The sequence below is a fragment of the Nestor notabilis genome, unplaced genomic scaffold (assembly GCF_000696875.1).
Source record: "Nestor notabilis isolate BGI_N333 unplaced genomic scaffold, ASM69687v1 scaffold2783, whole genome shotgun sequence".
Taxonomy (NCBI): domain Eukaryota; kingdom Metazoa; phylum Chordata; class Aves; order Psittaciformes; family Psittacidae; genus Nestor; species Nestor notabilis.
This window is the reverse complement of record NW_009920399.1, coordinates 5,560-30,460: the sequence shown is the minus strand read 5'-3', so window position 1 is coordinate 30,460 and position 24,901 is coordinate 5,560. Positions and strand designations below refer to the sequence as shown.

General features: G+C 34.9%; 1 protein-coding gene across 1 annotated transcript; it reads right to left on the bottom strand.

The window, feature by feature from the left end:
- Positions 1-934: 934 nt before the first annotated feature.
- On the bottom strand, positions 935-22,353 carry TMTC3 (transmembrane and tetratricopeptide repeat containing 3). The gene is made up of 14 exons (XM_010010651.1): positions 22,248-22,353; positions 21,437-21,653; positions 20,137-20,355; positions 16,036-16,135; positions 15,251-15,366; positions 13,401-13,573; positions 12,440-12,692; positions 9,009-9,157; positions 6,549-6,669; positions 5,825-5,936; positions 4,995-5,098; positions 3,602-3,771; positions 2,589-2,815; positions 935-1,755 (listed from the first exon to the last, which is right to left on the bottom strand). Exons 2-14 carry the CDS (start codon positions 21,623-21,625, stop codon positions 935-937), a joined length of 2,754 nt encoding a protein of 917 aa, XP_010008953.1. The 5' UTR covers positions 21,626-21,653; positions 22,248-22,353.
- Positions 22,354-24,901: the final 2,548 nt, after the last annotated feature.

The following is a 24,901-nucleotide window of genomic DNA, read 5'->3' as shown; positions in this document are numbered from 1 at the left end:
GCTATAAACAAGGAAGAATTTACTACACCAATGAGTCAATCCACAGCCATTGATACAAAGTCAACAAGGACTACTGCATAGCATACTTGTTACTGTACTGAAAGTGCATTTATCAGCATTCAATGAACCAGGGGAAAAGTGAAAAAAAAAAACCCCACCCTTTTTTATATAGTTTTTAAAAAAACAACCAGATGATTGACAGTTGAAGATAAACATAATTTTCCTTTAAAAGTAAAAGCATAGTCTAAAGATTTTAAGAGCACCATAAGATTTCTATCAGGTAAAACAGTATAAACCATTAGCATTGTAAGTAAAGAATAATTAAAAGGTTATCATATCATTCCACATTTAGAATGCAATTGAAAACTTCAGTGTTTTGTTGCACCCTCCTATATACCATCCTATATACCAGTGGAATTTTGATGACTTTTTGTTAAATTCTAGAAATCAAATAATGCAAAGAAAAAACTCTTTCAGGTACAGCAGGGGTCTAGAAAGATTTAGACTGATGATGTGTAAACTGAAATGTACGTAATGTTAATGCACAGAAAATTATATGGGGGAAAACAGCAGTGTCTGGCTTATGCCATTAATTCTGCACTCCGTTCATACACCAATACTCTGAAAGTAGCATTACTGAATATCCCTGACTAGCAATGATTTTTATGAGTGCTATTTTCGCACTGATAGGATTCTGCGTTTATGATTATTCTCAACTCTTTATGCTTCAATTCCCACCCATCTTCCACATCATCTTTAAAAGCTGAAGTTTTCTCACATAAAGCACTGTAATGCCTCTTGCTGCTTGCTAAGTGATATGCAGTCAAAATTATTTCTATTTTCAAAGCAGTGAGAACACTTTCCAGTTGGATCACATATTAAACAATAATTAAAAATAGCATTCTCCCCTTATTCTATTGTGACATGGTAAAGACTATTCACCATTTAATATACGCTCAATCTCTTCTAGTCGTTTCAAAGCAGCAACTCTCTTTTTCTCAATGTCTTTGATTTCTTGTGTAGATCTTCTGGGAATCTCTTTGTCCATACTATTTTTCTCTGTTAGTTTCTTATTTTTTGAGTACCCTTCATTTTTATCGACTGTTGTTTGGGTGGTTTTCTGCTTGTTTTTTACTTCTTTCAAATTGTGAAATGAATTTTTTTTTCCTCCTGCAGCTGCAGTTGCAGTCTCATCTGCTGGAAGTGATGACTGTTCTGTAGCACTGAGTGATGCAATTTTACTTCTAACGATATTTAGGTGACGCTGAATATACTCTTCGTGAGGTGCCAGTGCTAGCGTTTCAACCAAACATTTTTCTGCTTTTATTAAGTCTTGTTCTTCGAAGTAAACCACACAAAGATTGTGTTTTCCTTGCACATTGTTGGGATCCAGTTCCAAAATTTTTTCAAAACACATTTTTGCTCCAATGATATCCTTCTTTTGGTTCATAAGGATATCTCCCTTCAAAATCAGACCTTTGGTATGATCAGGATAGTATCTCAGTAAGTCTTCCAGGATGGGCAAAGCCATCAGCTCTTTTGCTGTCTGAGAATAAAGCAGTGCCAAATTGAACAAAGCACTTCGGAAGTTTGGCTGTAAACTTATGGCTTTCTTCATCCATGCCTCTGCTTCCATATCTTTTTTGTCATCCATTGCCAGCATACCCAAATTGAAGTACCCATTTGCATCCTGTGGTTCTTCTTTCACATAATGTAGTAGTCTTTGTTTAGCTTCAGGTCTAAGCCGAGCCTCACCTAAGTGACAGAAAACACATTTAATTCTAGATTTACTTGGAAGGATTTTTAGACCACAGCTGTAAAATGCTATTTTTTATGCAAATTAAAACGTAACAATCTTTAACACAACTATAAAAGGGAAAGGGTTTAAAATGCTACTTTTTATCACTGCTGTGTAACAGCAGAAGTAAATATCTACCTTCTTTACAGAATGAACCTACTTACAGTTGACTTGGAGCCAAAGTCAGCATCATTATTCTATTATCTGTTGAATCATATTTAGGTTTGGTGTAACAGATACTAAAGGTGTCTCTACAAGTTTAAAAGAAGTTATTTTCATGTATGGTTGCACAAACAGAATGCAGAGAAAAAGTCTGTTCTGACAAACCAGCTCTTACAAAGGCAAACTTGGAATGGAAGATCTCATTTTGTTAAAGACAGATTGAAGTTTAAAGACAAACATCACAAAGGGTGACCTCAGATGTAGCTAGGCTAAAGTATCTTCAATACAACACCCCCAAAATCTGTAACTCACATATTTTAATTTGTATTAGTTTGAAAAAGATACAATAAAATAATCTTGTCTGGTAATACCAGGATTAGCCAGACTGGCTTGTAGTCTGTGCTAATTTTCTGAATACTCCAGTGAACATATTTAACGAATTCCAGGCACAGAGTTATTGCAGGATGAGGAAGCAGGGAGATGATTTTAACCACCTTCTTTCACCTCCTGAAACAGTGCTGTACCTTTCAACTTCTGCTTTCCAAAAATAAAACAGTTCATTAAAAAAAATTTAAATAGTATGGATCCTACAAATACATAATTTTTAAATAAGGGACAACTAACGTACCAGATTCCTGCATTAGCAGTGCGGAGTTGAATAATGCCAGTTTGTGTGTAGGGTTGAGTTCTAGTGCTCTGTTGAAATTCTTCAGGGCTTCTGTTGGATCTTTCAGTTCAATGTAAACAATTGCCAAGTTGTACCACAGGTCTGCATTGGTTCTGTCTAGTTCTAGAGCTCTGAGATAAGCTTCCTTAGCTTTCAGAGGTTTGTTCATTTTTAAAAGTAATTCTCCCCTGTTGAAGAATCAGATTTAACCTTTATTCATACGAAAATAACTGGTTTCTTTTAAAAAAGCCTGCCTTCCTACAGACAGTAAATGTGAGATAACTGGTTCTTCTTTTGGTTTGTCTTAAACATAAAAAATACAGGACCTTCTTTACAAATCATTCCCAAAGCTTTCAGCTCTCAGATGTTTGTATACAACAAATGCATTTACAGGACAAAAACCAAAAAAGAAATGATCATGAGTTCCCTATATTGGCTCTGTAATTACACTGCAACAGCTATAGTGCAGGCATCTTTGCATCTCCCTAAATCCCAATGGGAATCACAAGTAACAAAGCAGTCAACAGAAGCTTCAATACCCACAGCCACATTACTCTTACCTATTTAGCTGACATGTATGTGCCTTTTAGTTAAGTCTTGCATTTTCTGGACGACATTTAACACAGAAGGACAGAGAAAGCTCCATGATTCAGACTAACCAAAAGCTTTTTAGTTCAAAACTAAACTAGGGGATTAGAAATTTGGGTTTGAGATTCATACAGAAATATAATGGAAACATCTTGCTATACAATCTTTGAATACACAGCCTATATGGAAATACACTACTTGAAGCAGGAATTTAAAAGAACAGAGCTTGTAATGAATAATTAATTACGGCCCCAAATCTTCATTTTTTCCTTTGAAAATGAACAATTCCAGCAGCTAATTCAACTATATGAACTAAATACTGTGCATAGCACTACAAATACATGTCTTTATTCAAGAATATGTACCTCTAAAATTAGAAAAGATACCTGCTGATGTAGGCCTGCTTGAAATCTGGCCTCATACTAATTGCTTGTCGATATAATTGATCTGCTTCTTCAAGCCGAGATTCATTTGCTCGAATTAAGTTTGCAAGATTGATATAAACATTCAGATGGTTAGGAGCAACTCTTGCTGCATACTTTTTACCTGGAATAATCTGTCAAAAAGAATATATGTACCAAACACAGATAAGTAAAAATATGAAAGACAATCAGTATGAATCTCCTCTTCACTCTACTACACTTGTTTTAGGGTATCACTGGACATTAGTGTGCAGGCTTTTACTGATTACAAATAGTAATTCTTCTTTCTCATACCAGAATATAATCAGAGTATTTTTTCTTCTTTAATTCTATGAAGAAATAGATGACTTCTATATCACATTTGAGATATCAGATAATTAAGCAATTCTACTACCTAATTGCACTCATGCAGATAGCCATCAGAAACCAATGAGACCTTGCAAAACTTTCCCCATTCAAAGAGTATTTCCTAAAGCCTGAACTGACATTCTATCAGACATTTTATTTCCCCTTTTTACCCTTCCAGCATACATGTAAATAAGATTTTACCAGCCACTGATATAGCAGATAAAAAGCAGTCACGAAAGATAAAAATGCTATGACATCGCAACTGCTGTACTGTTTATCCACCTAGGATCTTCATACTGTTTCTCAACACAAACTTTCTAATGTCATGTATCTACTCAAGGACAGATACTGTTAGTTTCATTTCACCCACAGCTTTTGTTACCTTCACAGATACTGTTAGTTTCATTTTACCCACAGCTTTTGTTACCTTCATATGTTCTCCAAAATATCCCTCTGTTTTCTTCCTAAAGAACTAGAATAAGCAATGTTTGCTAGGTATAAATATAACTTAACAAATGGTAAAGATAACAAAGCACATGTTTTTAAAAGTATGTTCAGGCAAAGAATTTTTTATGGATGCTGTGGCTACCTTCTCCTACTGCCAACGCTGCATTTAAACATTCTCTTGAGGGCTCAGAAAACTCAGTCATCAACAATGTATTAGGTCTAAGTAAAAATAAACCACTGTGACTAGAAACTGTAGGTGTTTAACTGCTGCTCTCTTTTATATCCTCAATTTCAGAAAAAACAAAGAAAACAAAAACCACAACAACACAGCAGTATAAAAAGTAACCCAAAGTAGTTTTAATAAAGAAGTTCCAAGTTAGCATTCTTTAGCAACTGTAATTGTATAAAACCTACTCTTTTAATAGACAGGTTTTAAAAAACATGAGCAACTTCAAAGAAATATGGCAACACACAGCTTCAGAAAAAAATATAAAAAACATATATATCTAGGCTAGAAAGAGTTCCCTCCTGTGGTTGTAGATACAATAAAGTTACTAATTACCTGTGGCATCAGTGATTTAGCAATCATATATGATTCTTCAGCTTCTTTAGTTTTGTTTAAGTTTTTGTAAGTTCTTCCTACATTCATGTGGGCACCAATATCATCTTAATAAAGAAAAGAAAGACATTTCAAATAATTCCATGCACCAAGTATCATAAAAACAAGTACCTATGCCTTCAGAGTAGAACGAAGTACAAGTATTGCATAAAGATCACCACCACTGAAACAACCAATTCTATATTCTTTTTAATCTTAATTATGAAGCTAATAATTTAACCATGAACCAAAAATGGATTATAAAATTACTTGGGAAATGGTGAAATTTTTCAGGCCTTACTTCCATGTATCTATCCCTAATCTCTTGCTATAGTAGAGGCACATTAATTGAAGGGTTTTTATTAGGCTTCTAAAAGGAAAAAGAAAAGATTGTGTAGTACAAACTAGAACTTCTTCTGCAACAAGATTTAAAATAGAGTAAATGTGCACTTTGATACTGTCTATTTAACTCTTTTATACAACTCCTTAGTTTTAATAAGAAGATTAAATAATAATTATGTTTCATAAGAAATTACAGTTTAAGTTAATTAAAACAGAATGTCATCCAAATAATAGTTTTAAATTGAGAGTCCTTCCATCTTTTTATAGATGGAAACTTTTATGGAGGACTTAAGTTTATTTCCAAAAACTACAGATCAAATAACTTAGTGCATGACACTGCTTGATGATCAGCTAGAGAAAACCAGATCATTGAGAAGATTTTGTTAAGTAAGCTAAGAACACACATAAGAGTGCGGAGATGCTATTCAATGGCAACTAGTCAAAGCTTTTACCTGGTTGCACTTGTGTGGCTTGTATGAAGAACTGCAGAGCTCTTTCAAAATTCTTTTCATTTTCTAACGCATGCCCCACATTGTTCCATAGTTTTGCATTGTTCTTATTTACCTAAAACCAGAAAAAAAGATATCAGTGAGTAAGGTATTAAACTGAGATTACTTAACAACTGATTTTCTTTTAATTATGTCTTAAAAGACGTAAAAACACACAGCAAATGATAGATTTCATCAAGCTGCTATATGTAAAGAATAACAAAACACTGCACACAGAATTATTACATTGAATTTGTTGTTCAACATCCATTTTAGTTATTTGCCCCTAGGAATACCAAAAGTTTTCAAGTTCATTATAATTGTTATGGGATGTTGTACAAACTATCCTATCATGCCATATGCACACTGAAGAAGTTATTCTATGAAAACTTTTTTTAGATTTTTGTACTGTAACATAGCATGCTTTCATCCAGAGAAGAGAATACATTCAACTGCTTTAACACAAGAAAAAACGATCATCTATTTTGTGCACATGAATTCCCATGTGTGCATCGCACTGTTTTTAAAGTATACACAAAAGGAAATTAGATGTTAATACTGCCTATGTAGAAATAAAAGTGGACAAATAAGCATCATTTCTCTCCATATTTATCATGCATTACTGCAGCTTTTTGAGAAGAACAGCAACACAAAATTTCCTTTTTCCCTTTAAAATGGAATACAGTACCTTTAAAGCCGACATAAACAATGTGTACTCTGACTCCCAATCCCAGTTTCTGTGCAGTGTTTTTAAGGCATGAGTGAACAGTACCGCAGCCAGACAAATCCAAGAAAATTTTCTTAGCACACTATTAAATAAGACAAAAAAAGATTTCTTAGAAACACAAAGACAATTCTAATTTACACTAGCATATGTATCTCATAAGCTAGGAGGCAGATAAACTGAAGACCATATATCTATAAATGCACACTCCAAAATTTGAAAGGAAATAATGTTTGTTTTCAAGTGAATTTTGTTATTTACCTGTTTTGTTGTTATCACTATGTAATTCACTTAATAAAAACAAATGCAATCCACCTAATATAATGTAAGCAAAAAACATACAAAAACTATACTAATTTTAGAGCTTATCTGTAATTTAAGGTAATGAATATGATCATGACTGTCAAACAGTGAGGTTCTTCAAAACATTGTACAAAATGTTAAAAAAATTAAAAAAGCAACTATCATCCCATCCTTTTGTTTCGTATCAGATAATTCCACGGAGATTCTCTACTGCACAAATCGCCAATCTTTCCCACACTACTGAACATTTTATAGACAGGTCTGCTGGGGAGACTACCTAATCTTCCGTATGTAAATAAAAAACCCAGTGCTACTGTAATATCTAAACAGCAGAAAGGTTTAGTCTCTTTGTAGCAATTTTATTTTCAAAACTGCAAATTGGGGCAGAAGTCACTCTTAGTAACAAGCTTGTCACATCTTCTAGATTTCATGCAGTTTATTTTTTTTTTAAGTGTAAACTTGACTGACTTTAACCACAACAGATATAAAACATACACTTTAACATGCTGGTCATTTGGTCTCTGAGTTCCAGTTTAATTATGGAAAAACATGTTAAAACTCCCAGTAGCCTTCCTACAATTATGAATGTAATTCTGGTTTTAAAAATATTCTTGAGCAGACATACTGCTGTTCACCATTGTCAGCTATTTCTTATATTGACTTACGCAGCAGCTGTTCATACTGCTATGTGATTCACAGGGGTTTGCTAAAACGGAAAGGTTTTTTTTCCCCTCCATTTTTAAGATATACAAATTGCTGTGGAGATTTAAGAGTACCATGCTTGGTTTAAAAAGTTTGGTTTTTTTTTAAAAGCAAAACAGCATAATTAAGAGTGAAATTCTAAAACATAAGCCAAGCGACCAGTGGGAACGGGCATACACAGATATCTATACCCCACCAGTCCTACGAGAAATTTTTTTTCTTTCCACGTATTTCAAAGCAAGGAGCCTTCTCTGTCGCATAAGACCTTTTAGAGTGCTGATTCCCCAAATTTTTGTAGTAAAAATCACTGCTACCTATTTTTCTCCCCAGTCACCTCTCCTACTTCCTTGTTTTCTTTCACATTACTTCTATTTTTACTGCCTTGTAGTGGCATTTGGGTTAATACTTTCTCCTCACTCCCACAAGGTATCACTAATTTCTCATTATGCAGTGCTCTTAGGTTTGGCAGCATCAGTTATAGCCTGAGTTATACTGCAAGGCCTCACCTCTAATGATAGCAGACAACACAGACTAGGAATTGCTGCCTTCAATTTGCCTGAACTAGCATTAGGATGCTATTGAGGTAACGAAGGTAAAGCATCCAGGCCATAGGGAGGTATGTGGAGATCAGTGCAGAAGGCAGCAGGAAAAAAAAAAGATAAAATCAAAGGTGCAGACAAAACATGCTTCTAGAGCAGAATTTCCTAAGAAATTATTATGCAAAAAATTATCTTGTTTAACAAATACTGAATGGCTCTGATGTCCATTCCTAACACGGTATGTCTGAAAATTTAATCAGAAAAAGACATTTTAATATGCTGCAGACTGATAAACATGCATTATATAAACTTGAGTCAGTAATCACCTTTGAATAAAGTATAAATCAAATCTGGCCAAGAAATTTTTTTTGCCTAATTCTTAAGAATGTCTAAGATTTAAATATTTAAAGATTTGTGTTTCCTTACAGAAAAGAGGTGAGTTATACTACCAGGCTCATAGGTAGCTCATTGTTACAATGTGTAATGTACGTTACACTTTCTAAAAATGTTTGGTGCAGGTTGAGGCTTTTAAAATATATATATATATATATATGCATGCTTATATGTTATATATATAAAAAACACACACATATATATATACACACACATGTATGTATATGTATAAATATTTTAAATAAACACTATAATATCCTCCGAATAATCCACTGGTCTCATAAGAACTCCTTTGTTGGCATTTGTTCACATGAGTGCCAAATGGTTTCTTAGTCATTATTCTTTGTTCACTAAGAATTTGAAACGGAATATAACATAATAAACTTGTATTGGTAAAAGCTCTACTGGGAAAGCTTGTCAGAAATACGGTTTATCTTTTATGAAATTGAGAGATGAACTATATCAGTCATAGGTAACATTACCTTACCTTTTATTTGATAATTTCTTCCATCCATGTGCTACTAAAATGCAGAATCCCATGCTAGGAACATACAGAACTCGTTCTGCTACCACAAATCCAACAGGAAAAAAGAGGTTTGATGCAGGAATGAAAGGCAGCACTATTAAGCAGAGTGCCTAGAAAAGAAATGCAAATGAATTAGTAATCAATATTAGGCGGTGACAAACTGTACCCAAGAAACCAATTATGAAGCAATTAAAAAAAATCCCAGAAAAAGACATTAGTATCTGTTTTACATTGAGACCACTCTGAACATGGCAAGTTTTAACCTGCAAATTACACTCTTCCTTACTTAAGGCCTAGACATATGAAAAGAGCAGCTGTATAACAAAACACCAGGATCAAAGGATCAAATTCAAAACTATGTTTTAATAAGAGTTTCACATACAAAAACATTACAGTCTGAACCTTGGACATTATCTTTCATAACAATTAAAATTGGTACCAGCTCATATGATGTACAAAGCAGTTATTTTTATAAGATAATGAAGTCCAGACAGAGAAATCCATCTGCTGCAAAGGAATTGGACATGATCACTTGCCTTAAGGCCTGGGTGACTGTTACATAGCAGCTTTACAGTCTCTGGTACCAGAAAAGACTTCAATAATCATTTCAAAAACTTAACCCCTACAGAAATCAAATGTTTCTTTGAAGAAAGAAAGAGTAATTTTCTAGAAATTTTAAATAGAACTGGCTGTCACCTTATGCCTAGATTTAAGCGTTAACTTTAATTGCTTTTTCTCTGCTAATATAGGTAACACATCCAGTCTGAAAGTCAATCTAGGATTTTATATATAAAAAATGCAACAAAAATTTACCTGATTTAATTTACCTGATTTAAAACTTCAGGTAAGGTTTTAGCTCATATTTCAAAGGGCGAAAACCATGGGCATGGATCATTACCATGGCTCAGCCATCCACAGCAATGCATTAAGTTACAACTTGTGCATCTCCCAGTAAAGCGTATGTCCTCTAAGACTGTATTTGGGGAGAACTGTGGAATGTCCACTGGCACAAGAAAGCAGGAGAAAGAATCTCTTCTGTCTTGTCCCTCGAGCAGTACAACACCAAATCCATATCCACATCATCAAATACAGACATGTTCAGTCATACTTGCAACCTCCCTCCTTTTTTGCATCTTGGATCCCTGGCATCTTTTTTCATAAGGTCCAAATAAACATCTTCAATTCTGCAGCAGGTCTAAAGTTGTACCTTTTCTGATCTCATAAACAAAAGTAACTTGAGACTTTTCCCCTAGCTCAGGCTTCAGTATGACACCTCAGGGTCTCACTGAGCTAACGAAAGAGCTAAAACATGCTAGAGAGATTTAACACCAGAAGCTCTTTACAAAGTCCTTTACTACTCCTTTAGAGTGACATTAATTGCAAAATATCAAACAGTGTAGTCAATCATGGTACCAACTGTGATAAAGCCACCATTATACTAATACCATGTGGCACCCATATGGACAGCACATAGAATTCCTGTCTGCCATGGTAGTAGTATGTTTTGACCAACATGGATTCAGGCTTTTTTTGGCAGAACAAAGAACCAAGTGTGGAAATATCTTTTTTTAAAAACTAGTAATTCAACATAGTTATATGGAACGTTGCCATAATCCGTGCAAATTGGCATGACTAAATAAAGATTCACTTTCTTCACTTTAAAGATCATACTATGATTTCTTTATTAAGTCAGATTGAGAAACCATCAAAGAAATTGTTCTCTCCCCCTGTCTCCCTTGCCAGACCATCTATCCAGTCTACACCAAGACATTAATGGCTTACTGGAAGGCAGAAATAGGCTTTGGCCTACAGTGTCGTTCCATATTATAAAAAATTAATTGTTGTGTACTAAGTAGTGTATTCTCATTTCAGAAAAATCAGCTTCTGGCCACTTAGATACTATGTCTGAAAAGAATCAGCATCATGCAGATGGTTATATAAGCAACATAGGTATATATTAAAGAAAACCAACAAGGTTAAAACAAGGATTTTACTGTGTTAAGTGACACTGAAGATCTCAGGTTGGAGTGAATCATCTCAGAAGACCTTTCCTATAAAAACACTTGGAGTAATAAAAGCAAAGTATAAAAATACCACCCTCAAACAAAAACTGACTGACTTACGACAATACGCACCGGCAATGCCATTAACCCCTTCCTCTTCTGTCCTTTACTGGGTATGGAGTAAACAGAAATGCAGGGAAACAAAGAGCCTTAAAATTCAACAGCTGTCCTACTAAAAAAAAAGTGAACTATTCCCCACACACATTTTGTACTACCAGTACACTGGAGAGAAACTGTTTCAGCGTATGTAAGAAGGAAAATTAAAACTATTCCCTTACACTTTTTAAGTGCTGTAAAACTGTAACTTTTTTTCTGGGTATGACACCTTGCTTATTTATTATATCAATAAGGAATCTTAAGTTTCTTTTCTTCATACACAGTTTCCAAATTTGGGACAAGAGGCTTCATCAGCAAGACTACAGATCATTTTCACAGATTCTCTAGTGAAACAAATTGCCTTGCTCCAGTGACAAGAAAAAAAGTATCAGCCAGAATTATAGCGTTAGGTTTCTTCAAAGTGAATCAAAGTTTGTCAGCTGATCCTTAGTTTTCAATTTTGCATAGCTATTCCCATCCATCTTAAACTTACTTTGGCTGAGTTACATATTAAAAAAGGAAATTATTTCTGAAGCAGACTAAGATCTATGCATGCAGGTTTGTTGTACACATAATTGCACCACTGATTTAATACAAACCAGGATATCGGGTTATCATTAATCTTGTGAAAATCCGCAATGGAAGCAATCAAAAGATGACTCGGTTTGGATGAAAAAAATACTAGCTCATTCACTGTTTCCATTTCCTCCAGAATATTCTTTCCTGTTAATCCATTTCAGTTTTAAGGTCATATGATACTGAAAACCAGGAACTGATCTTACAGGTTAACAAAACTAGTTTTTCCTTAGAATATGGAAAAGGTTACAAAAGAGTGCCTTTGTTAAAAGAAAAACAAGAAATGAGGAAAACTTATATTCCTAAATGCTAAAATATGTCCTTTTCTTTTACGCCTAGGAGAAAGGAAATCAAGTCACTTGTTAAATATGCAACATGACTACTGACATTTAAATAAGGTAGACAGTTTGCAGGATGGAAATGCATTCTGATCATTAAAACATATTTAAGTTCTACTGAAGATCCCCATTTGCTAATTGAGTTCTGAATACCTAAAGAAGGCCACAATAGTTTGCAAATACATAACAAGGGGCATCCCTCTGCCCAGAAGGAGATGCATGTAGTATCTCTGGGTCACAGCAGATCAGACATGTGACCAAACAACCTAAGCCATTTACACTCTTAAAAAAAGGGACCAAACCAATGCATCATTCATACCATCAATACAGTCTTGGAGGAATCCCCAGGATACCGTAGACTGAAGACAACCAAAGATCCCAGAAAGCAAAAGAAGGTAAGGGTGGCAACATTTCTAACATCTAACAAAGACTCCACAAGAGGAATAGTTCCCATTGTCCAGTCACAGCATAATTCTGAGGGGTTGAGAAGAAGCCAAGCATTTACAGGGAGGAGGTAGTTGAAAGTCAGCTGTCTTGCTGGTGATGGACTAACAGCAGCTGGGTTATCAAACCTGAAGCAGAAGAAAAAACATAAAGCTTTTAATGAAAGAAAAGATACGGCCTTGAGCCACTTTGTGCTCAGAAACCAGCAAACTTTAGATACATAACTAGAGCTATTAATCACAGACATGTACAATATCCTAATCTTCCTGCATTTATTAGTTGTGTAACTTAGGAACCATGCACAATGGTTCATCTCAGCATGGGACAGAACCTCCTCCCAGTTCAAGAAACTAGTTTGCGATATAATCAACCTAAGTCTGAAGAAACAGAATGATTTACACCCAAACTTGGGTTCAGTGGTCCTTGTTCATGTTTTTAATAGTTTGCATCATTTTTCAGAGAAAATATTAGATTCTCACATTTCTACACTGCTCACATACTTTTAAGATAAATTAAGCTTCATAGTCCACAAAAAATACTTTAGTAATAAGGCATTTAATTTCTCAACTACTAAGACAAACTAACAACTGTAGAGTTTTTAAAAATGAATGTCTGCTTAGACACCTCAATATTTTGGATATGCTTGTCAATAGGTATTGAAACAAACGTTTATTGATAAAAAAAAAAAAAAGCAGTATTTTTACAGTCATAGCTTACCAATATTAACATAAGTTAATAAACACTGAAGATGATGAATTTCTGGCCATTTCACTCAGACCTCATTATGTCACAGGTTATTTATTAATGTCGGTAAATAACAGACACTTTGCTACTACCTTGTAAACACCGGAAGTTGAGACTGGATAACCTGGACTCTGACAACTACAAGCAGCAATGTACTGAACATTAGGACTATGAGCTTCAACAGTGTTTGGAGCATAGAGAAAGGAATACTGCCCTTCCCTCGAAGAATCTGTACAGCTGTGTCCAACAACATTGGCAAGGTGTACTGCAAAGGAAAATGGTTTATAATCAGATAGCATACACATTAATCCTTTAGATAAATATGAGCTACCTAGTATTTTCTTTTTTTCTTGGTTTTATTTAAATGCCTGATCCCAGTAGTTACTTAACTCAGTTTCTTAGAACTTTCATGACAACGTTTTAGAAGTCCACCATTCTAATGGAAGTAACTACTCAATTATTCTTGCTAACACTATCATGGCTGAACTATGCATTGACAGATTAAAAAAACTGTACCATCTTCAGAGACTTCAAGAAATCAAGTATGACTGTGACACAAATTTTGAAGAATAACAATTTTTAGAATTATCAGCCCCTCTGAAAACTTGTCCTATAAATGAAATTCCTTAGGAATGGTAGAAATAATTCCTGATTAGCTCCAGATTTCTACATTATGCCTCTACTGCAGTAAACCATCTCTCCCGGCCTCATGAACATTATGATCACGCACAGTTCCCCATTACATATCCTAATTTTTTTCCCTATTTATTCATGTCTTGTGCTGGGGATAATTTATTGCTTCACATATGCTGGTTGGCTGAACTATAGATACTGACAGGTTTTTGACAACTGGTCAAACTCTTAGTTCATGCTGTACCTGTACCCTCAGAAGAAACCTCAGTTTGGATTTACTCTTTTCTACTCAGTTGATTTACAAAAGCTCATTAAACTCAAGAAATTCAGGATCAGATCAGAAGGTATCAAAAGAAAGGAAGAGTGGATTGATGCATATGGTAACATACTGGTGATTTCCTTAAAAATGCAGTTTGGAAAAATATATGCTTATTCATTAGACTTGTAAATTCAATAGTTAGAAACACGTGCATTTCTGTAAGCACAAAAAAAAAAAATATTTTTGGTATTTTGGCCAAGATAAACAACCTTCTGGCTTTTACTGGGGCAGTTACTGCAAAATATTCCTTCAAGTAATTAAGGAATAGTAAAATAGAAATTTTTCTTAGAATATGCAATCATACATTTTCAAATTGCAAACTGTTTGACTGTTAAAAAGCCGAGAATTATTTAATTGCAGGAACACCTAGTTTCTCTAAACATAAGTGTCCTACAGCACTTCTACAGCAGTCCTACAGTTCAGCTACAGCACTTACTATTAGCTCAAAGATTTATCAATGCTTAAGATGAGACCAATCAGATTAGAAATTGAATCTAAATGTCTTCTTAGAACAACAAATTTCATAAGAATATTACTGATTCAAATAAGACTACTTCAAAATGCCTGGTTATTCATTAGAATGTGATGAAATTAATTTGTATACACTATGCTATTTTTTATTACAGGAATTAAAACGGAATCATCCCTGTCTTTATGTACCTGAGACTTGATAAATCAAGACTGTTATATAATAGTCTTTGCAAACCCCAGTCAACTAAAACCTTTGGTTTCTATTAAGACATATCAATTCTTCATTAAGTATATTTGGTAAGCATGTAAAGGACAACTTAAAAGTCACTGTGTTCCCTCACCATGAACCATGTATGTTAAACATCAGTCGAGTAAAAAAAAAACTGAAAAATATACCAGAACTACAGACAGTTAGCCTGAACTGGCAAATACCAGTGCTGAAATACGACTCTTTGAAGTACTTAATATCTCATTACAGAATTCCTGAGAAGAAATCCAATTTATTTTTCAACAGCTTACCCCTTGAGCAATAAATACTTCATAGACACAGCATATCCCCACCACTGTTATTCCTTGTTCTTTACACAGTGTTGCAACAGCTACTAGAAACACAGTCACTGCAATTGGAGTCCATACTGCAGATAAAGAAGATGTTGTTGAAAACGTTCCATCTTACGAAAACCCCAGACATTTAATAAAGTAAATTAAGCTAAAAAGCAAAGACTTTGGTTCTTCATGTTTGAGCACGCTATTTCTGTAAACTTATTCAGTATGACATTTGTTATTAAAGGGAAGATTACTAGTTTTTCCTCTAAAGAAAGTAATATACATGTATCAATTCTGAAACTGCCTCCCATAAATTGAAAGAACTAAATGAAAGGCAAAAGATTAGGAAAACAAAAAAAATCAATCTTTCCTACTTCACCAGAGTACTTTTTCAAATGTAATGTTCTATAGGCAGTCATGAATTTCCACAAAGTCAATATAACTTCAGAGAAGAGGCAAGCCTCATACATCTCCACATACTTGTGACAGTCTGAGGCATCTCAGTGTACTTCAAGTTACTTGTATTAACAGAAGTGAATACAAGAGCCCTCTACTCGTAAAACAACTGAAGAAGTGCTTAAGTCTTAGAGGAGGAAAAAAAAGGCAATTTATAATGAAAATTACTATTACATGGGGATCTTGGGGCTGAAGACTTTTTTGTACACACTTGCTGAATAACCAATACACCCATATTACCATTTTAAGAACTTATCAGTGATACAGAAATGAAGTTACATATATATTTGTCACTCATTTACCTATGGTATTATCTGGCCCTTTAGATTTTGTATATGACAGAAAAGCAGCTAGAAAAAAGATAGATGACAAAAGCTCTGCTCTGCCCACAACTCCAGTAACCTGAAAAAGAAGAAAAACTAAGATTATTCTTCTTATAATTATTCTACTACTAGAATAGTGTGTGACTGATAAACTATCAGGATATGCATAAACAAGATCTGTAAACCAAACAATACAGGCCATGAAGAGTAAGGCTCCTTTCAGATCAGTTAGTACTGAATTCAAGAACCGGATGACACAGATGACTAGTGGCCACCTATGGCTGATGTGCCCCTATGAATCATGATTAACGAGACAACTGAGAAATGCTGTGCTTTCTCTTATCTTTAGTAACATCAGACACAAATAGCATTTGAGGCAGAATTTGGGCATGATAATAATCACTTTCTTTATAATACTTGGAAGAAACTAGCTTTCATGAATAGGAGATTTAAGTGGAGCCTGACAAGGATGTATGTATGTATACATCCTGCTGACAGTGGCATATAGAAATTGTTACTTTTGTTCATGCCTTTTCCGACTGACCAAACAGATCTAAATCTGAAAAAAGCATTCCTTTGACTAATGCTATGATAACTCTTAGGTGAGCTGACAGCAGTTATGAATAAATTGATGGCAAACTCTGTGCATTGGAGTTAAAGAATGACTCAGGTTTTCTTAGGCTTTATTAGAGGTCTGGCAATTTTCTAAATGGTAAGTGGGTTGGCAATATTAAAGTTGCAGATAGTGTTCTCTTTGGTAATGAGACAGAGAGGAATAGATTTTATGAAAATTTGGAGAAGCACTAAAATCCATAGGGCAGAAGGTTATTATGGAATTCCCAATGAAATACAGATTAATTTCCATTTCAGGAGCTGTTTTCACAAAATGCTAAGGTGCAACCAACAAGCAGAGATCAAAGAAAGGTCCTTGTATTAATGGTTACTATTCTGTAATGTTTCTGATTGCATCCAATTTTTTACAAGTAAGATGGATGAAAAATGGCACACTATCCCAAAGTAGACTGTCATATTTATCTACAGAAACCTCTTACCTCACCATTTAATGATGATAATGCTGAAAATTAACTTTCAGCCATCTGGACCCAACTATAAGTTTTTACTGCTAGCTACATTCTGATTCAAGCACGACTGATCCAGCACAGCATAAAAAGAGAAAGCAACTCAATATCCAAGGTCACAGTGTAAAGAAAAGTATCCAAATCTGAATTTGAAATCATGCTTTGGTGCTTCCGTTGGGAATAGCATACATTTACCAAAGGACTTAATGAATCATGCACAGACAAAGCATGTTTCACAACTAATAGGACGTCAGATTTTGTGTGAACATTTTGGATAGTGTAGAGGTGTTTGTTTCCAAAATGTCTTAAAATGTTTTGACGATTTCTGGTCTGGACCTCAGAATAGAGAACTTTGTAGATCAGTTGAAAGAGATCACTAGTAAAGCAAGCATGCTAGTGTGCCTCCAATCTCCTGCCAACAAAAGAAAGATTCTATTTCTGGATACAAAGGTGATAAGTGAGTGAAAATTCCAGCATTTACAATGTTAGTTGACATCCTGTAGCTGTAAAGGTGATTAACATGCCTCTGGCCAAAACAATAGCAAAGCAGCTAGAAAGACTGAACTGGAATTCTGAAGACAAGGATAAATGAAACTAGGATGCTATTATTGAACACGTTTCCTCAAAGATTCTTCCTCAGAAAATGATGTATCAGCACTGCAAGGGCCCAGCTTCTCTCTGAAGTCAAGCAGAAAATTATTTCTCTTTATCCTGCTTTGCTAACTTTTCCAGGAAAAAAACATTTATCATAAGATAGGTAATATGGATTGCATCTGATGTTTCAAACTCTTGTGCAGGAGAGTAATAAGTAGGAAACTAATCTGAAGGAATTCATATCAGATAGATTCCAATTATAAAAGATACACATATCACATAATATAAAAACTGGGAATGAGACCCGCTTTGGAGTTTTCACTAAAGCCCAAATAAGTTAGTTGGCACCCGTCTCCAGTTCTAAAATACAGCTCATTATTACCTCTTCTTTTCCATGTATGGAAACTTCTGGTGGGTTTGCCTTTATACATGTGCACAAGCCTCAACTAAGAATTCTTTCCTGGTTGCATGTTAGCCAGAATTCTCAATGCAAACACTTGAAAGGATAAACCGCACTATTTCTCAAAACCAGAGAACTTAAATCGAAAATGGCAGGGAGTGGAGAATGAAACCCACCTGATTCTTCACCTAAGTACAAAAGCAGGCGAATTCAATTACAACTGCACTTTAACCTGAGAGTTTGTAAGTATTTTAAGTACAGCACCAAGTTCTACCAATCTTAAAGTGCCCTCCTGTGGTTAATATGAAAAATTACATGCTTATTACCAAACTGCTTCATAACTGTACTTCATAACTTTGTAATACCTTACCTTACACAATCTAATTACACAATGTTTTGCAGAGTTATTTGTACAACACTTTTTTCTAACTCTGTTGCACAGTACTAAATGCAACTGTGCCACTGTTATCTCACACATAATCAGACCAAGCATTAGAAGAAATCATTGTGTTTGAAATGAAAGTGATAAAATTACATAGGATGATTAAAGCCACGAACCACTACTATAAGTCACTAGCAACTTGGTAATGCTCCTGTAAACATACTATCACATTTACTACAAGGAGGCAAAGCCAAACTTTTAAATTTAAAGCATGTTCCTTTTAAAGAAACAGAAAACCAAATCAAATTAACAGATTACTTTTTAATCCACATTTTACCCAAGATTTTATGGGAGTTTGTGCTTCCAAGCACAAAAGAAATAAAAAAATTTTTAGGCGCTTCACTTCTGCTACTTTAAACATGCACCTAACTTCTTCTTGCAAGGACACAATAGTAGCTCAAATAGCAGCCAATAATAAACCCCATGAACTTATTTCTTATAAAGATTTGCTCAAAATACACAGATGCGGGCTACAGAATTGCTACTGACAGGGATTTGTGTCTTTAGAGAACAAGAAAGAGAGATGCAAACTCTTTACCGTGACAAATCAGGACAAAAAAACCCCAAAGACATAAGGAAAGAGCAAAGCCTTCTCATCTTCTCAAATGATGTCCCACACAACCCCCCCAAAAAAACCCCAAAACAAAACAAAAACCCCCACAAAAATAAAATGAGATAACACCTCCAAAGAAGCAAAAGGTTTTCTGAAAATCAGCTAATACTACAAGAAGGAAAAAAGTGACTAAGAATAGGTTTTGCAACACCTGAAAACTGGAATCTACGAAAGCCAATCTAAGCGGTGCAGAAATAACAGCACAGATCTGCTTTATCAGTGTTTCTGGCGGAAACAAAACTAACTAATGGTGATCACAAGACTCCACTTAATCCACAAACCTGCAAGCCTGGCTGAACATTAAAAGGTATATTATCAGACAGCTTACATAAATAATGCTTTTCACAGCAGTGAAAAACTCGCTCAGGATCAAAGGAAAGGTAAATATGAGAGGTGAGAAATGTATTCCTAATTCTTATATCAAATATGTTAAAAAAATGGAAGGTTTGAACAGAATGGTCTTAAACTGGATGTAGCATAGCAACAACAATCCTAGGAAAAGTCCTGCTGAGATCGATATATTGACATAAAAGATAGTGAACAGAACTGACTTGGTAATTAGCTAGAGTTCAGTGCTTAGCACTTCTGGAAATGAATTAGGTGGTATTCATACTACTTGCAAAATGCAATACTGGATGAATCATCACAGAACACAAATATCCATGTAAGCTACAGTACTCATCATCATAAAAGGCAATGTTCATAGCAGAGAACCAAGTTATTTAATAACTAAATTAATGTTTAATTATTTTTCAGTAGCTGCATGGAATACCAAACAATTCTGAGCATTATAATCTGTCACCTTCAACACTCATTGAAAAGGGCAGAGTTAAGCACAACTAAAACCACACACTTTCTGGAGCTACAATTTATGAACAGATAAAAAACCCCATGAAATTTAAAGTTAATTAATACAGCTTGAACAAATTAAGCACATCACAGCTATACCTACCGCTTCAGTATGTATTGGGTGCACTGCAAAGAGCAAGGATGCAACTATGCTGCTCCTGTAATCCAGAAAAAGCTTACAGACCTTGAGGAAGACTACACAAACCACCACATGAAAGACCAGATTTAGGAAGTGGTAAGAAACTGCATTTAACTCGCTGAACAAGTAGTTTAAACGAAACGTAAGAACTGTAAGGGGACGGTAAGATTTATGACTTCTCTCCTGAAAGAAAATAAATAAATCAGTCACCACCAACTCCCACACAGGGAACCAAACTGCACATACAGAAAGACAAGAACACAAGATATTAAAAAGTATTTTAAAAGCCATGAATGATCAAATTAATCTGAGTTCATTTAGTTAAAATTACCCTGACTTTCAGCTGGTTATTCAGTGCAAAATCAATACTGAGATGGCTTTCTACTGCTACACATGGTTAGGGGGTTTTTTGAGTAAAAACATATTGAAAAATACTACTTGAAATTTTGCTGGGAGGAGTTTAGGAACCCACTTACTCTCAAGACTGCAGGACTAGATGGCATCTGAAAAAGTCTGGAAGCTTTCACTAGAGGGTTGTGTGAAAATTATGAATTAAAGCCTATTTGTAGAGTGGCAATTAGTATCTAACAAGGAACTAACCCTGTATGTTATGGACATAAGAAAAGAGAAGATTATAAGGTGGAATGCATAGGCAAAGATGACCTATGACTATTAGTGAATTTTTATTCATTTGCAATGGCACCATGTGTAGCTTTCTAAACTACATGTGAATCTTGTAGCCATGGCCATTTAGCGATGTTTATCAACAACTTTAACACCAATGCAGCTTTTCAAACAAAAACATAGCCACTCTACATAGGCTACAAACCAAACCCTATGAATTCACATAAACATACTTCCTCAAATAAATGTAACAGATTCAATACCCATTCTCTTACTCATAGCTTTGTTGCTTAAGAGTGTTATCTTTCCTTGCAGACTGCAATTAGAAATAAATATACTTGTATGTCAATGTCTAGTTTTTGCAGGAAGAAAAGGGAAAACGGTCAGGCTGTCCAATTTCAATACTAGAACTAGGTAACACACAGCATCTTGAAGCACGATATATGACTTAAATTTTCTTACAAGTTCTTTTATTGGATAGAGGGAAAAAATATAAGTGACATCTGTTCCTGATCTTATAGTACAAAACACTAACATCACCACATCCCATCAGAAACAAACCACATTGTGAAAAGTGTAAAAACTCTACATGGCCTTTTTCTTTTCCTAAATGCCTTTAAGTGTTTCACTAATCATTTACCTCAGACATTGGAGTGCCCCAGAAGTCATTCTGAAACAGATTTTTTAACGGAGTAGAAGGATGCAAATCTTTATTGTCCAAAATTGCTGAAACATCATCAAAAACAAAACCACAAAAGAGACTGTTCCAGTAGCAGGCTGCCACCACACCAACTATTAGTGCTGCTTCCTTCAGGCTTACATCAGCCATCTTCTCTAATAGTTTTCATGGACAAAAGCTGAAATACATAGACAGAAACTTGACTAATGTTACTGATTAAAAAGTAAACTTGACAAAGTCAAAAAGACATACAATATTTTAGAAGTTAATGACACTAAGTATCTAAAAATCAGTAAGATAGAAACCTTTCCACTAGTCTTGTCCATCTTACACAATTTATTGTCTAAAAGAAATACTCTCATTAAAAAGTCTCACCCCTAAAAAGCCCTCACACAAGCTGGATGCACTGCTACATTTCACGGTTTACTAAGAAAAGAAGATTGATGATAAATTGTGATGTAGTTTTTAGCAGACAGCTATGCAGTTCAAAGAAATCCTGAAAATTAGAGAATTATGAAAATTAAGTTCCCTAGAACCCAGAGTAGTTTAACATACTGACAGAGCATACTACATCATCAAAAAGGCAAGCAGTGTGTTAATTATTAATGTTTTTTTAGGTTTAAAAGTATTTCACAGAATATTTCAAAAGTAGTAAAAAAACCAAATTTCAAGCATTTTGAAGAATGAACAGGAACCTTGAAGAACGTCATAAATATAGGTGTTCAAGAACAGGTAAAGAAGGACATAAGTAATATTAAAAAGTTAAACTTACCATTGAAGCTCACACTTTGCTCATTGGCAGTCTTCATAGAAGTTCATGAAAAAGTAATTTTTTCTCAACTCTGCCAATTGCTCAAAAGTCATTAAATGTTCGTAAGAGTCCCATCTAAAGAAACACAGCAAGCAAAAAAGACGCTACAAATGAACTTCTATCTCACATTATTTTCTCCCGTCTTGCATAAATTTCCTGAACTCTAGAAATTATTAAACAGCAGTTTTAGGTTTATTTAAATAATAATACATGGGTGACCCAATCAAAAGGTGAAATTACTATGTACTAAGTTGGTTGAAAACACTGTTCTGCCTTGGAAGAATAAGAAGGCAACTACAGGTCAAAGGCATTCTTTTTGACCCACAGTTGACACAGCCTGGATTACTGCCAAGTGTTGGGACCAAGGAGATTAAAAGCTACAGACAGCCAAACACTGACTTAGTTTTGAGAAAAAGAAGAGATGACTGAACAAAAATATACAGCCTCTTCCCCAAAACTAGAGAGGGCTAATATCCCTAAGGACACAGAACAGCTTATATTAGCTGGATAATGTGGATCCATAAATATGCAAACACACTAGCCTTACATCCATCAGGGTTCACGCATCAAAGCTGATGGGCAATTTGGATGCTATATTATTATATGCTGTACTATTTGAATGATGAAATGCTAGTGATTTATTTTCTCTTTTTGGTTTGTTGGTGTTTTTTTGTTTTGTTTTTTTAATTGTGTTTATATTTAAGTATACTATCCTCTAAAAACAGCCCATAGGAAAATCTCACCCATACATGTAATCTCAAATGTGGATTGCAGCCTAGGCTGCACCTGAAAGCACAACAATCACCTGTCACAACTAGTGGTAAAGGAGCAGTAGTACAGGAAGGAATACATGTGCAACCAGATGCAGGTGCAGTTAAACGAAAAACCAAGGCAAAGATCATTTAAAAGGAATCAAATCAATCCAATTAGTGTTACTCACATAACGGCAGTGAAGGTTTTTACTTTTGTAGTACCTGGAGCACTCGTTACCAGTGTTACTTGAAACAATAAAAAGCCTTCTTTCAAAGTTGCTACCACCACTGTAATGAAAGAAGAAAAATAAAAAAAAAAAGAGAAAACATAGTTAAATGTTAAAGGAGGAGGCTATGTCTTTTTGCCAGGCTGGATCAAAGCCTGGCCAAGATTACATTTGAACATATTTACAATCTTCTTGGCAGCCAGAGAAATCTTATTTAAAAAAAAAAATAAGAAAACAAAGCTTACCGCAGGAATACATGAAAGGCCAGCCCATTTCTGAATTTCAACCCACCAAAGTCTTTCAGTTCCCCCTCAAATATGAGAAGAAACTGCTAGAAAAAGTTTGAAAATCCTTGTTTGCAACAGTGCATTGAACAATGTGCTTCCTACTTCGTGAAGTTTACTAGTTCTACCAAATAGTAGTGACATCTGAAAAGGACCTACAGGAAATACATAATGATTTTCCAACATACAAGCTACATTTCTTAAATACTGTGTTCCAAAAACTAATGAGACAAGATAATATTGCCATGCAGAAGCAACCATACGGTTTATTTAAATTCACCCTTTAAGAAAGGGCCTCGCTATGTGAGTAGGTTTGGGTGACTTGAGACTTCTTTATTAACGATGTAAGTTTATTGTACTGGTTGAAGCAGGAAGCCCTTGCAGATACTGCTTTGTGTATCAAAGAGTAACTCTGAAGTAATTCTGCAGCAGCAATCCTATTTCAGAAACAGCTACTGATCCCCAACTAGAAAATAAAGGGATAGATTCTTAAGTATAGCCTCCTATCAAAAGGAAAAGCTTAACCAACCTTAATACCTAGCTCCTCAACTACTTTTTGTAGGTTTTCACTTTTCTTTTCCCTAAACAGAATGTATGTCAAGACAGCTACCTTACTTATCCGTTAACCCTAGGCAATTCTGATGCTTTTCATGAGCCCTTTTTGTTCTTGATTTCTAGTATTTCTTCCACCCACAACTCTTCTTACACCACTACTATGCTGTTCCTTGACAGAGCTGCATTTACCTACATGTCACCTGTAGGGAATAGACGGTTTTCATTTGAATGAAAGGGAACTCTTAGACAGAAAGAAATGAGTATTTTAAGCTACATCCAAAGTCAAGATTAAGTGGCTAGCCCACCACCAGAGAAACCTGTTTGAGAACTCCAGAGGAAATTCACCTTTAACATCACATTTTTTTAATTTGCAATTCGCCCTCTCCTTTACATGCACATTTCAATCATACATACAATTGCAAATATATGGCTGTAATTTGGTCTTTCAAGACAAGTATTTGAGCCCCAGACACTCAAGACAATACTAAAGAGCTTAGTAAGTTTACCGTAAGGAATGAACATAAGCAACAAAACACATTGTTCTGGTTTTAGCAGCAAGTCACACAACACTGCTTGAACTGTGTCATGCTTGGTAATCTCAAATGCATCACACCATCTCTCTCAAATTTTTGTTGTGTGCAAAAGTACTAGGAGGTCTTGGTAACAGATGGGCAAAATGGAGATGTGGAAGAGCCCCCATTTTCCAGCAATCTGTTTCCAGGGCAAGCACAATGAGAAAAACAGGAAACACACGGCCATGTACAACAATCTGTAGATCATACAAAACTGTAGCACAG

Coding starts and splice junctions, on each gene's coding strand:
- TMTC3 (XM_010010651.1), bottom strand. CDS start 21,625: ATGGCTGATGTAAGCCTGAAGGAAGCAGCACTAATAGTTGGTGTGGTG. Junction 5,937..6,548: donor TGTTTATGTCGGCTTTAAAG/GTACTGTATTCC, acceptor TTCTGGTTTTAG/GTAAATAAGAACAATGCAAA. Junction 1,756..2,588: donor ACTGCTAATGCAGGAATCTG/GTACGTTAGTTG, acceptor TCTGTCACTTAG/GTGAGGCTCGGCTTAGACCT.